The 13,733-nt window shown below is 35.3% G+C and overlaps 2 protein-coding genes across 4 annotated transcripts in view; both read left to right on the top strand.

The window, feature by feature from the left end:
- The window catches only part of NEXN (nexilin F-actin binding protein), a 51,979-nt gene that overhangs the window by 13,677 nt on the left and 24,569 nt on the right, over window positions 1-13,733 (top strand). For all 3 annotated transcript variants that reach the window (XM_061121578.1, XM_061121576.1, XM_061121577.1), the window contains exons 2-4: window positions 7,938-8,016; window positions 9,685-9,763; window positions 9,849-9,997. In XM_061121578.1, the coding sequence (XP_060977561.1) occupies window positions 7,990-8,016; window positions 9,685-9,763; window positions 9,849-9,997 (255 nt within the window). In that variant the 5' untranslated portion in view covers window positions 7,938-7,989. The remainder of the gene's footprint in view (window positions 1-7,937; window positions 8,017-9,684; window positions 9,764-9,848; window positions 9,998-13,733) is intronic.
- Window positions 3,362-5,620, top strand: LOC133040257 (uncharacterized). Its single transcript, XM_061119993.1, has one exon. The coding sequence runs from the start codon at window positions 4,728-4,730 to the stop codon at window positions 5,589-5,591; it is 864 nt and encodes a 287-aa protein (XP_060975976.1). The 5' UTR covers window positions 3,362-4,727; the 3' UTR covers window positions 5,592-5,620.

Raw genomic sequence — 13,733 nt, 5'->3', positions numbered from 1 at the left:
AGAAACTGTCCGTTTTATTTGCTAGTGGTAAAGAACCTGCATGCCAGTGTAGGAGATGTAAGAGACGAGGTTGGATCCCTGGGTTGGAAAGCTCCCCTGGAGGAGAGCAAGGCAACAGACTCCAGTGTTCTTGCCTGGAATCCACATGGACAGAGGAGCCTGGCGGGCTACAGTCCACAGTGTTGCAAAGAGTCAGACATGACTGAAGCAACTTAGCATGCACGTATAATGAGAGCTTCCCTGAGAGCTCAGTTGGTAAAGAACCCACCTGCAATGCAGGAGACCCAGGTTCAATTCCGGGGTTGGGAAGAGCTCTGGAGAAGGGATAGGCTACCCACTCCAGTAATCTTGGGCTTCCCTTATGGCTCAGCTGGTAAAGAATCTGCCCGTAATGCAGGAGACCTGGGTTTGGTCCCTGGGTTGGGAAGATCCCCTGGATCACCATCTTTGTTGCCATGTATTTGAGAAATCAACAATTAAGTGAGATATTCTCATTAGGATATATTTATAATTCTCTACCAAGGTCCTTAAGCATCAAAGGTTCTAGGAGAAAAGTTTGAAAGATTTCATATTATATTTGTATGAAACTTTTGTCCAATTGAAAAAAATACACAAATCTGTAAGCTTTTGTATGAGAAGATTGAACCTGTAACATGTTATTTGTTTTGAAATTTTAATTTCATAATACACATTCTACCACATATAATTATGATCATTTACATATTGAGCAACTTAGTCCACAGCATGGTCCCTAGCTAGCTGACAGAAAAGGAGGTAGTTTTGTCAGGGTTGAAGGTTACTTCCCAGGTGGCGCTAGTGGTAAAGAATCCGCCTGCCAATGCAGGAAACGTAATGAGACTTGGGTTCAATTGCTGGATGGGGAAGATCCCCTGGAGAAGGAAATGGCAACCTACTCCAGTATTCTTGCCTGGAGAATCCTATGGGCAGAGGAGCCTGGCAGGCTACATACAGTCCATGGGGTCACGAAGAGTCAGATGTGACTGAAGTGACTTAGCATGCACGAAGGTGACTGTGGCTGGTAGGAAGGGCATGAGTATTTCAGGCTTATAGAGTGAGGATAGAGAGAGACAGAAAGAAGAGGATTTAAGGAAACTGAAACATTTTCAGCTGCAAGTTAGAGAGCACTATGACTCCATTCCTTGACTAAAGTTCAGTGACTGCAACTCCCTTTCACAGAAATTTCCTTGATGGATTTATGGTTTACTGTTGAGATTCACTAAAATGTGTGACATTCAGCTAATTTTTAAATGCTTCATAGAGTCCTTGTCATGACTTTGTTGGAGTCAATTAATACTTTAAAAAGTTTTCATAGGACGTCCCTGGTGGCCCAGTGACTAAGACTCCACATTCCCACTGCAAGGGCCCCGAGTTTGATCCCTGATCCGAGAACTAGCTCCTATATGCCTCAACTAAAGAACCTGCATGCTGCAACAAAAATGAAAGATTCTGTGTACTGCAAGAAGACCTGGTTGCAGCCCTGGTGGTTCAGCGGTAGAGTCCAACTGCCAGTGCCTGCCAATGCAGGAGATGTGGGTTCGAGCCCTGGGTCAGGAGGAGCCCCTGGAGAAGGAAATGGCAACCCACTCCAGTATTCTTGCCTGGGAAATCACATGGACAGAGGATCCTGGCTGGCTCCATGGGGTCACAAAGAGTCGGACACTACTTAGCAACTAAGCAACAACAGCATTAAAAAAATAAAAAGTTTTCATAAAATCAAAATTCTCAGTCACTAAACAAATAAAAGGGAATTTGGTTACCCTGGGAGTACACTGTTAAATAATGTTCTGTCAGATAAAAATTTAGAAGCCTTTTGTACTTTTGGCAATTTAGCAGAATGATAGAATATATCTATGTGTTCCTCAATCAAGAGAATAACATATATGTGAATATTGTTACTGGATTCTTCATTAGTTGCAGCAGTCAGAGTGCTGCTTGCATATTGCTGACTTGGGCACTTTAAAAATCAGAGCCCAAAGGGCCCCTGACTTCATCCCACATGAATGAGTTTACTAAATGAATTCTAAACCACAGCCAGCTGAGATAGCAGCATTTGTTTCAGTACCTGGGAATGATTTCCTAACCTCAGTCTGTGTTCTGCATAAAGTCAAGAGAATAACTGTTAGCTTGTATCATTTTTAAAAGGAAATAAGCTACTTAAATAAAAACTCTGTGATGCTCTCATAGGGCAAACTACCTGTTTTTCAATTTATCCAGCACTGTATTCTGCTACTAGTTGCCAGCTAAAGATTACAAATTCACTAAATGTAGGGAATACCATTAATCATGTCTTTTCAGCTTCCGACATATTTCTACTGCTTGGAATTGTGGCTCTCAAATAATTGGATTAAAGGCTCTGTTGATTACACAAGTGAGTCAAAGCTTATAAGCTGGTTGGCATTCCGCTCGTCCCCACCACACAAAGCAGTTGCGCTGCTCTCTCGGCATCAGCATAATACAATGGGGAAGAGTGCAGACTCAGGAGTCGCACTGCCAGCCCCTGCCCCCTTTGTCCACCGCGCGTTATTTGTGTGGTCTTTGGCAAATTACTTGACTTTTCTAAGTCTCAGTTTTCTGTAACAATTTCCATAAGACTTCAGATCCTACTAGAGGAACTCCAAGACATTTTTCTCATATTAATATTTTAAGAAAGTTTAAATGACTGCGTCTGGAAAGTTTTTTGAGATAGGGTTTGAGAATAGTATTCACTTCAAGGATTATTGTGGAAAATAAATGAAAGAATGATTGTTAGCCAGTTGGTACATTACCTGGCACACAGTAAAGGCTCAATAACTATTAGCTTGGATTGTTATCATCATAAATTATTCATATTGTGCTAAAAGGATGTACTAGTGAGATAGTACAGTAGTACTAGTGAGAGAATATAATACAGTCAATGACTGTGGAACAGAATTTTTTCCTATAAAATTAATAAACTAAGTGTAGTCAAATTTACAGCTTTAACCCTGGTTTAGCACAGAAAGAGAACAGAGATAGCAATGGAATCCTGCTATTGTTTCTACCAGGCAGTGTAATGTCTTTTAAAAATTATCTATAAATCCTACAAATATTTATCTGCTGGATTTTGAAATTTTTTTGTTCAACCTAAAACTATGAAAGAGATATGGGTCCTACTGGTTTGTAACTTACACCTTAAAAAACAAAAGCTAATAAACTTATTTTGCTACAATTTTTTCATCCTCCAAGCTCAGAACAGAGTAAACTGTCAGCAAAGGATAGTTTGCTTATATTTTAAGCAAAAATGTTAACATTAGTACTCTTCACATTTTCACAGACTTTCAAAATGAGAGCTCAGAATATTGAAATGACACTTTAAAAACTATTTTAAGTGGTTTTGTTCATATTAAATTAAAAAGTCAATATTTTATTCTGAATCTATAAAGAAGTCAGAATATAATGTGAATTATTTTTTAACTAGGTGACAGGGGTTAACGGATCCATTTATTCTCCAGGATTACTCTTGACAGCCTGATTCTTCAGTATCAACAAGCCACACAATTTTGTTTAGTTTAATTTCACCAGGATAAAAAGACTTCCTGAAATTCCTTCTGGTCAATTAATTCAGCTAAAATGATCAGTCCTTATAATCTCATGAGATTGCACAAATTTTCATCATACCCCTTTGTATTACTATTTTAAATTGCATAAATAACATGTGAATATATGCTCACTGGCAGGGAAATGTAGGTTTTTGCTGAAAAGGGTAAGGGAGACATGAATAATGAAATCAATCAAAATTATTGATACCAATAATGTAAGGCATTATTCTTGAGGTAACATGTTACATGTTATCTAATCCTAACGAGGAAGCAACAGAGTTGGAATTTAGATTTAGGTCTGATTATCAAATTGTAGTAATCAAACTGTGAGGTGATGAAGGCTGTATTAATACTGGAGCAGTGAAAACAGTGAAGTAATTAATACATAAGAACAAATTTGAAAGTAACATTAACAAATTGTGATAATCTGTTAAAATTAGGAGATGTAGAAGAAGAATGAACCATAAATAACTCTAAAACTTGAGAAGCTATGACAATGAAGACTAGGTTTTGTTAGTTATACAGGAAGAAATATCTAATAGGTAACTCTGGATATAATAGAATGGCTCAGGTAAGAGAAAAGAACTAGAGCTGTCTGTTATTTTTATCTCAGGTGTAGAGATTACTCAGACCTTGGTTAATGACACTCTCATTCATGTATGACCTACTTTTATTGGGCAATTACTGTTAAAAATATAGTACGCACTCACAGACCTACTAAATGACCAAAGTTAAGAACTTGTTAATAATTACATGAAATCATGTCCACCTCCCTCCTACCATATTTTCTCCTGCCACAAAAGGAAACTTTAGCCCCAGATGGTTTCACTGGGAAGTTCTTGCAAACATTTAAGGGAAAACTAATACCAATTCTGCATGAAACATAAAGAAAAGGAAGAAATTTCTTAGGGAAAATTAAAGAAAAGGAAATACTTCTCAACTCATTCTATGAGAACAGTATTACTCTGTTAACAAAAACAGACGTTATAAGAAAAAAAAATCTGCAGACCAATGTGCTTTATAAACATGGATGCAAAACTTCTCAAAAGTTTTTATCAAATTATCAGTATGTTAAAGGATAATGCATGATGAATTTTATCCTGGGAATATAAAGTCTATCAATGCAAAGAAATAGAGGAAAACAACAGAATGGAAAAGACTAGAGATCTCTTCAAGAAAATTGGAGATACCAAGGGAACATTTCATGCAAAGATGGGCTCAATAAAGGACAGAAATGGTATGGACCTAACAGAAGCAGAAGATATTAAGAAGAGGTGGCAAGAATACACAGAAGAACTGTACAAAAAAGATCTTCACAACCCAGATAATCACGATGGTGTGATCACTCACCTAGAGCCAGACATCCTGGAATGTGAAGTCAAGTGGACCTTAGAAAGCATCACTACGAACAAAGCTAGTGGAGGTGATGGAATTCCTGTTGAGCTATTTCAAATCCTGAAAGATGATGCTGTGAAAGTGCTGCAGTCAATATGCCAGCAAATTTGGAAAACTCAGCAATGGCCACAGGACTGGAAAAAGTCAGTTTTCATTCCAATCCCAAAGAAAGGCAATCCCAAAGAATGCTCAAACTATCGCACAATTGTACTCATCTCACACGCTAGTAAAGTAATGCTCAAAATTCTCCAAGCCAGGCTTCAGCAATACATGAACCATGAACTTCCATATGTTCAAGCTGGTTTTAGAAAAGGCAGAGGAACCAGAGATCAAATTGCCAACATCTGCTGGATCATAGAAATAGCAAGAGAGTTCCAGAAAAACATCTATTTCTGCTTTATTGACTATGCCAAAGCCTTTGACTGTGTGGATCACAATAAACTGTGGAAAATTCTGAAAGAGATGGGAATACCAGACCGCCTGACCTGCCTCTTGAGAAACCTATTTGCAGGTCAGGAAGCAACAGTTAGAACTGGACATGGAACAACAGACTGGTTCCAAATAGGAAAAGGAGTATGTCAAGACTGTATATGTATGTATGTATACATATGTATATAAGTATGTCAAGATTGCCAGGAGAAATATCAATAACCTCAGATATGCAGATGACACCACCCTTATGGCAGAAAGTGAAGAAGAACTAAAAAGCCTCTTGATGAAAGTGAAAGAGGAGAGTGAAAAAGTTGGCGTAAATTTCAACATTCAGAAAACTAAGATCATGGCATCTGGTCCCATCACTTCATGGGAAATAGATGGGGAAACAGTGGAAACAGTGGCAGACTTTCTTTTTTTGGGCTCCAAAATCACTGCAGATGGTGATTGCAGCCATGAAATTAAAAGACTCCTTAGAAGGAAAGTTATGACCAAACTAGATAGCACAAAAAGCAGAGATATTATTTTGCCAACAAAGGCCTATCTGGTCAAGGCTATGGTTTTTCCAGTGGTCATGTATGGATGTGAGAGTTGGGCTGTGAAGAAAGCTGAGTGCCGAAAAATTGATGCTTTTGAACTGTGGTGTTGAAGAAGACTCTTGAGAGTCCCTTGGACTGCAGGGAAATCCAACCAGTCCATCCTGAAGGAGATAAGTCCTGGGTGTTCATTAGAAGGACTGATGCTGAAGCTGAAACTCCAATACTTTGGCCACCTCATGCGAAGCGTTGACTCATTGGAAAGGACCCTGATGCTGGGAGAGATTCAGGGCAGGAGGAGAAGGGGACGACAGAGGAAGAGATGGCTGGATGGCATCGCCGACTTGATGGACATGAGTTTGGGTAAACTCTTGGAGTTGGTGATGGACAGGGAGGCCTGGCGTGCTGCGGTTCATGGGGTTGCAAAGAGTCGGATACGACTGAGCGACTGAACTGAACCGAACTGAACTGATACTAAGTGTTGATGAAGATGCAGAGAAAGTATAGCTCTCATACAATATTCATGGGAAGGTAAAATAGTACAGCCATTTAGAAAACAGCTTGGCAGTTCTTTAAAAAGTTGAACATACATTTACCATAAGGCCTAGCCATTATAATTCATTTATTTACCCAAGAGAAATAAAAAAGCATATGTCCACACAAAGACTTGTACGTGAATATTCATACCAGCTTTATTTGTAGTAGTCATTGGAAACAACTTAAATGTCCATCTGCAGATGAATGATTAACAACGGTTAACTCTGGTATTTCATACAATGGAATATTATTCAGTAATAAAAAGAAATGAACTTTTGACATATGCAATGACATGGATGAATCTCAAAATAATTATGCATGGTGAAAGAAGCTGAACAGTAGAGTACATACTTGTATGATTCCTTTCATAGAAAATTTAAACTAATCTACAAATGACAGAAAGCATTATCTGCCTAGGAATGGAGGTGGGAACAGTTGAAAGAAAAGGGAGGTTAATGGGATCTGAGAATACTTTTCTGGGTGTAAGTATATATTCAGTTCTTTTCTTTCTTTCTTCTTTTTTTGGTTGCACTGTGTGGCTTCTGGGATCTCAGGTTCCTAACCAGTGATTGGACACAGGCCACGGCAGTGAAAGTGCTGAGTTCTAACCCCTGGACCACCAGGGCATCCCTATGTATTTATACCTTGATTGTGGTGATAGTGACCTGGGTACATACCTATGTCAGAACTTACTGAACTGTGCACTTTCAAAGAGTATAGCTTACTGTGTATCTATTATACCTTTGAATTTTTTAAAGATTAAAAGTTTAAAGCCAATAGACAAATTAAAATAAAATTCTAAAAAATGTTCAGTCAGTACCGAAGTAGGCAGCAAAGGGGAATGGCATATGTACAGACCTGCATGCATATGCATTGTTAAAAGTTTGAAATTACATGAAATAAAAATGACAGAATTAAAGGGATAGACAATTCCACATAGGTTAAGAACTAGACCAAAACAAATGTTTTTTAGTAAAGACATAGAAGATCCAAATAACATGATCAACCACCTTGACCTCGTTGATAATTATAGAATAATACATGTCAATGTATGACAAAATCCACTACAATATTGTAAAGTAATTAGCCTCCAACTAATAAAAATAAATGAAAAAAAAATAAAAATTCTCAGGTTTGCAAAAAAAAAAAAAAGAATAATACATCCAATAACTGCATCCAATAACAATACAAATTCTTTGCACAGGCACTTGATACATTCACTAAACTATTTTGGGTTATTAACTTATAAGGATTTTTTAACACATGCACCTTATACCTTCTATACCCTAAATCTTAGGGAAAGAACTGAGAGTTACTATAATTAATTAAGTGCTTAGATTATGTCATTATTTTTTGAGGGGTAATAAATGTGCTATTTCTCTTTATAAAGATATTTATATAGCACATTGAAAAATTAAGTCATCAAAAATTCTTACTCAATACTAATATTTTTTTTCAGGTGCAAAAAATTACAAAGCTTCATAATCACCCCAAGACCACATACAGCAAACATGAATGATATTTCCCAAAAGGCTGAGGTAAGCTTTTTAACTTAAAAGTTAAAAAATGGGGGAATCAGAGCTGACTGCACAGCCGCTGGAAGGGCAACTGGTGGAAAGGTCATCCACAGAAGTTCATAGTAACATGGTGTCAAGATGTAAGACATAAGAAGAGAGAAAATTCACAGGCTCGTCTGGGGCCCAGTATTTTCATTTGGATTCTTATCTAGGAAGCATGACTATAAAATTTTGTGTGTGATGGTAAAGTGGATGTGATGGCTAGCATCTTGAGTAAATTTTAACATGATATATCTTAGAAGATATATTTAGAAGTTGTTTTTTCAGTATTAAAAAAAAAACAGAATTGATATATACTCTTACGAGAAATCAATGACACCATAAGTAGAAAATAAAATAGAGGCTGTGTATGCCACAGGTTAATGAATCAATTTGCCATTATCACTAGGAGGAGTTTGCTGTTCTGAGGCGATGAAGTTTTATTTACTGAAACTTCTTTTAGAGATCAGTGTAATTTTCAAAAAGATGAAAATAATTTGCTTTCCTGGTTTCAGAATGGAGGAAACCCGTTTCTCCAGTCTTTTAACAGATTCCTCCTCCTTTGGAAAGCTTGTTTGTCATTTGGGAATTTCTCCTTAGAGCACATTCTACTTGGAATGATATAGCATTCTCACGTATTTTCAGTGTTGGCTTAAAGAAGTTCTAGATGGGCAGTATAGCAGTAGTAACAACAAAAATCACTGCTTGTGCACAAAGACCATGGCTCACCTCAACCACAAATGAGAAGCAAATGCTCTTCAGTTTTCCTCATATTAGATACAGAAACAAGCAAGAAAATCAATATGTAAATTAGGCTTAAGTTTTTTGCTTTGTTTTCAACTTATCTAACTTACTAAAATTAGACTTGGTATCTTTTAAGCAAGCAATGTAAAATTTGAATCTTTAATAATGAAATAGGTCAGTAAAATACAGGTTGTTTTGAATTGGAATCCAGTCTTCAATGTTTATATTTTTCCAGCTTTCAGCTTCAGTTGGAACACATACAAAATGGGACTTCGTTGCAATATATTAGTAACATTTTACTCTCATATTTTCTGCAATATCATCTTTCATACTTAGATTTTAGAAGGTATCTAATCAAGTTCGTATAGAAATAAAGGTTGCAAACTCATTTCTACATTCTGTTTTGATAAATATTTCTTATATTGCTTATTCTGATCTATCTTTACCTAATTTCTTCCTTTCTTATTTTTTTAACTTTCTTCTCTTTATTTTCTTCTAATGAAGATTCTGCTTTCTTCATCTAAACCTATACCAAAAACCTATGTGCCAAAACTTGGCAAGGGTGATGTAAAGGATAAGTTTGAAGCCATGCAGAGAGCAAGGGAAGAAAGAAATCAAAGGAGATCTAGAGACGAAAAGCAAAGAAGAAAAGAACAATATATTAGAGAGAGAGAATGGAACAGGAGAAAGCAGGAGGTTATTTTATTTTATTTTTATTTCATTATTGTGCAAATATTCATTTTCATCATTTAAATTCACATTTTATTTATTATTCACATTAATCACATTTCATATTAACGGTACTTAAAATATTTTCTGCATTTATAAGCTAATTTCAAACTCTGCATATAATATGATTTAGTCTGAAGTTTGGACATGTTCATATTAATTTATTTACCCATCTAGATTAAAGAAATGCTTGCTTCTGATGATGAAGAAGAGCTATCTTCTAAAGTAGAAAAGGCTTACGTCCCAAAGCTAACAGGTAAGGCACTTGAGGGGTAAATTGTAAATAAAACTGCAAACAAGGAAACAAAACAAAATGTCAAACTTGTTTCATATATTCCTAGGAACTGTTAAAGGTAAATTTGCTGAAATGGAGAAACAAAGACAAGAGGAGCAGAGGAAGAGGACGGAGGAGGAACGAAAACGCCGAATTGAGCAGGATCTTTTAGAGAAGAGGAAGATACAGCGTGAATTAGCAAGAAGGGCTGAGCAGGTATACAACAGATATTAAGTCAGTAATTGCTTCAGAAACTAATTGTACAGAGTAAAACTAACCAGTATGTTGCCTAATCAAAGTGTTTTATTATAACATAAGCCTATTAAACAGCAGCTAGCATGAAAGTAAGGTCTTAAGCACAATATTTAATATCGAATGCCTAGAAGGATAAGGGCAGAATGTGTCTATTTCAAGGTTGAGTACTGAGATAACTTTTGTTATATACTGTCTTATTCTGTCCACATTCTATATTTTTCTTGACACATTAGAAAATTTTACAAAGATATAAGGCAAATTCACACATAAATTATCCAGACATGTAACAAAATGCTGATCTTTTAATAGCAATAAAAAATGCTTGCTGGTTATTATCAAGCACTAAGGCTTAATTAGAATATCTTCCTACTCAATTATTTTTAACATGTAACAAAATTAAGTCACATTTTATTCAATAATGGTATTATTAGCAAGTTGGGGACGGTAGTAGGAGAGGGGAGATACATGTGACAGTCATGTCCTTCACATAGCCATTCCTGCTCCCCATAGCCATGAAGGACAGACCAGAAGAAAGACATTATTACTATGATTTTATAGAATCTCTTAATGAACTTAAAATTCCCATATATTTTCTGCTCAAAGGATGAGAACTTAGAGGCTGGTAAAGATTTTAAAATACTCAAGAATCTGATCTAAGTTCCAGAAAAAGTTAATCTCTCAAAATGATTAATGATTGCTATGACATAGAAACTTGAAATTCTAATAGTCAAAATTAACATTTTATTAAGTAAAGAACTGATCAGTTCACAAAAATTTCTCTAATATATTGATAATTGTTTTATATTATAAATGATCTGTAGTCATAGAGTTGAAAAAAATGCCAGAAGACAGTTATATTGCTTATTTACTTTAACTTTATCTATATTGTAGGATCAAAAGAGATGATTAATATACTGATTTTAGTGAGACTAAACTAGTACAATAATGGTATTTATCAGAGTTTTTATTAAGATTATATGAGTTAATAAATGCAAGCATTTAGGACAGTGCCTGGTACAAAGTAAGAGGGCTATAAATGAATGTTTCACCTAAGTAGTAGTACATATAAATAAAATGTCATGAAACCATTTTAGTTTTCCCTTCTCTCATCAACATTTTGACAATTTCCCTAATATAATCTTCACAGTATATTGTCTCTCTCATAACCATGTTTACTGTGAGGTTGTACTTGGCTCTTTTTGCCTTTGCTTTAAGTGTCTTAAATCTGTTTGCTGTGCTTCTTTCAGTTCCTACAACTCTTCTGAAAAAAAGTGACAGGGACTTCCCTGGCAGTCCAGTGGTTAGGACTCAGCGCTTTCTCTTCTGGGAGTCCAGGGTCGATCCTTGGTCAAGGAGCTAAGATCCGACAAGCTGCACAGCATGGCCAAACAAACAAACAAAAACCCCAAAACAAACAGAAAAGTGACAAAGAAGGCAAAGCATATGCCGTATTTGCATGTCAAGGAAATTTATTTACTCTGACTTTGTGAATAACCACTTTTATGGCACAAGTAGCCATTTGTATGGTGTCAAATAATGATACATGCCAGATGAAAGTATAGAAAAGAATTGGGATTTTCTATATTTTATTACTTCATATCCCTTAGTGTAAAGAGAGAATGGCATACTTTACCTCTGTCACCTCCAGTCATCAAAGATTAGGATTCATTTTGAAGTGAAATTTCAGAAGGGAGCACAATTATAAAAAAATGAACATTTTAGGTTATATGTTATAAATATAAAACATATCAGTATATATAATTATATTTATAATACAAATTGTAAAAGAACATAATAAAATTATAGTAAAATATATAATTAAAATATATGGTGCTTGGCAGGAAATAAAGAGTATACACATGGGGTTAGTCTACTTCTTTTAAATCTTGCGTTCTTTTCCAAGAAGCACTGATTACACACTAGACTTTGAGACCCACTACAACCCCATGAACTGAATATGTAGGCAGTGGTTTCACAAAGAACTATGTATGTGTTGAAGAGGTGAATTTGAATGTGATGAAGACATAGGGTACTCAGAAAGAAATGGAAAAAAGCTAATCATGAAAAAGAACCACTTTAGTAACCGTAGATACTGCATGGCAAGAGAATCTTGGTTAATAAAAATTTTAGCCTATTGAATTATTTGAGAATATGTGGGTAGAGCAATATAAACCATTAATAGTAATTTCATTTTGTAAACATGGGAAATCTAATTTTAAAACCTAATTAAGTACATTTTCTACTCAAATCTAATAAAATTTTATCTATCTTTGAATATAAGAAGTAAAGCATGATATAGGTAGTTAAGAAGAGTCTTAATGAAAAATCATCTTGTGTAAGTCCATTACTATAGATAGGATTTTTGAGTCAGACGAGTAGCTGAATAATGTTTGAAATAATTACCAGTTCTAAGATTCTAGATTATTTTTGTTGTTCAGTCATGTCCAACTCCTGGCAATCCCACGGACTGCAGTACACCAGGCTTCCCTGTCCTTCACCATCTCCTGGAGCTTGCTCAAACTCATGTCCATTGAGTTGGTGATGCCATCCAACTATTTCATCCTCTGTCGTCCCCTTCTTATTATGATGAATTAAAAATAGAAATATTTTGTATACAGCATGTTGGAATCAAACACCAATAAAATTTGGGGGAGATCTTAATTTGGTATAATCTAGTTATCTTCTAGGGTATTTTGATAGACAACATTAACATCTATGAAAGTAGAAAAAAAGAAGTTATTAGTGGGAGACTGAGCTGTTAAAGAGAAAAGGGAGCAAGGAAGCTGATTTGGGAAGGAGCAAAAGGAGTTTTTCCCCCCATGAATCAAAAGGAAGTGTTGGGAAGCAGCTCTTCCATGGTAGCTTCTGAAAATTAGCACTGTAATTGAACTGAATGCACCCAGATATGACAACTGTCACAATACAATCTTACAAAATTGTTTCAAATGAAGTTAAAGGCAACTAAATGCAACTAGAGCCAGCTTACAGAAAAACCCAAATTAAATTTTTTTGGCCAACACAATAGTTTATTATCTAGTGCAAGCTAATAAAAATCTGAAAAGAAAAAGAAATCTGGGGTTAAAAAATTTAGAATTTTTTCCCCTATGCTCTCAATTTCTCACTTCTCACCATACCTCCTAAAACTTTTTATTGAGATTAACACAAATTGTGGGGTAATTATTATCACTCTTTTGAAGGGAAATAATTTTATAATTATTTTATTATAGGTCTACTAGAATTTTTCATAGTATCATTTATCATTCAATAAAAGTTTCATCATTTACACAGCAAATCAGTATAATAGATAATTCCATAACAAAGCAAATTATTCTGAACAAAACTATTTAAAATAAATTATTAAAATACACAATAAATTTATTTTTAAAATACAATTTGTTCAGAATAATTTATTTTTCAAGAAATTTGATATCTTAGTAAAATGTATAATTTCTCCCTTGATGGAGACTGTAGAAAAGAGGGATGATGAGAGAATAGGGATTAAACCAGCCCAGTTCCTAGTATGAGCAATGTACAGCCGAATTCCCTTAGCCTGAGTGAGGAACAGACTACTTCCAGATTCTTTCACTGGTGTTAGAAATAAAATTAAAACAATAAACAATATGAATTTTTACTTTCTAACTTTTTCATTTTCCCATTGTTTATGTTTCTTTTTCCTGAGACTTCAAACACTGTGCTA

The sequence above is a fragment of the Dama dama genome, chromosome 20, assembly GCF_033118175.1.
Source record: "Dama dama isolate Ldn47 chromosome 20, ASM3311817v1, whole genome shotgun sequence".
Lineage (NCBI taxonomy): Eukaryota > Metazoa > Chordata > Mammalia > Artiodactyla > Cervidae > Dama > Dama dama.
Note: the sequence above shows the minus strand (reverse complement) of the source record. Positions and strands in the feature narration are given on the sequence as shown.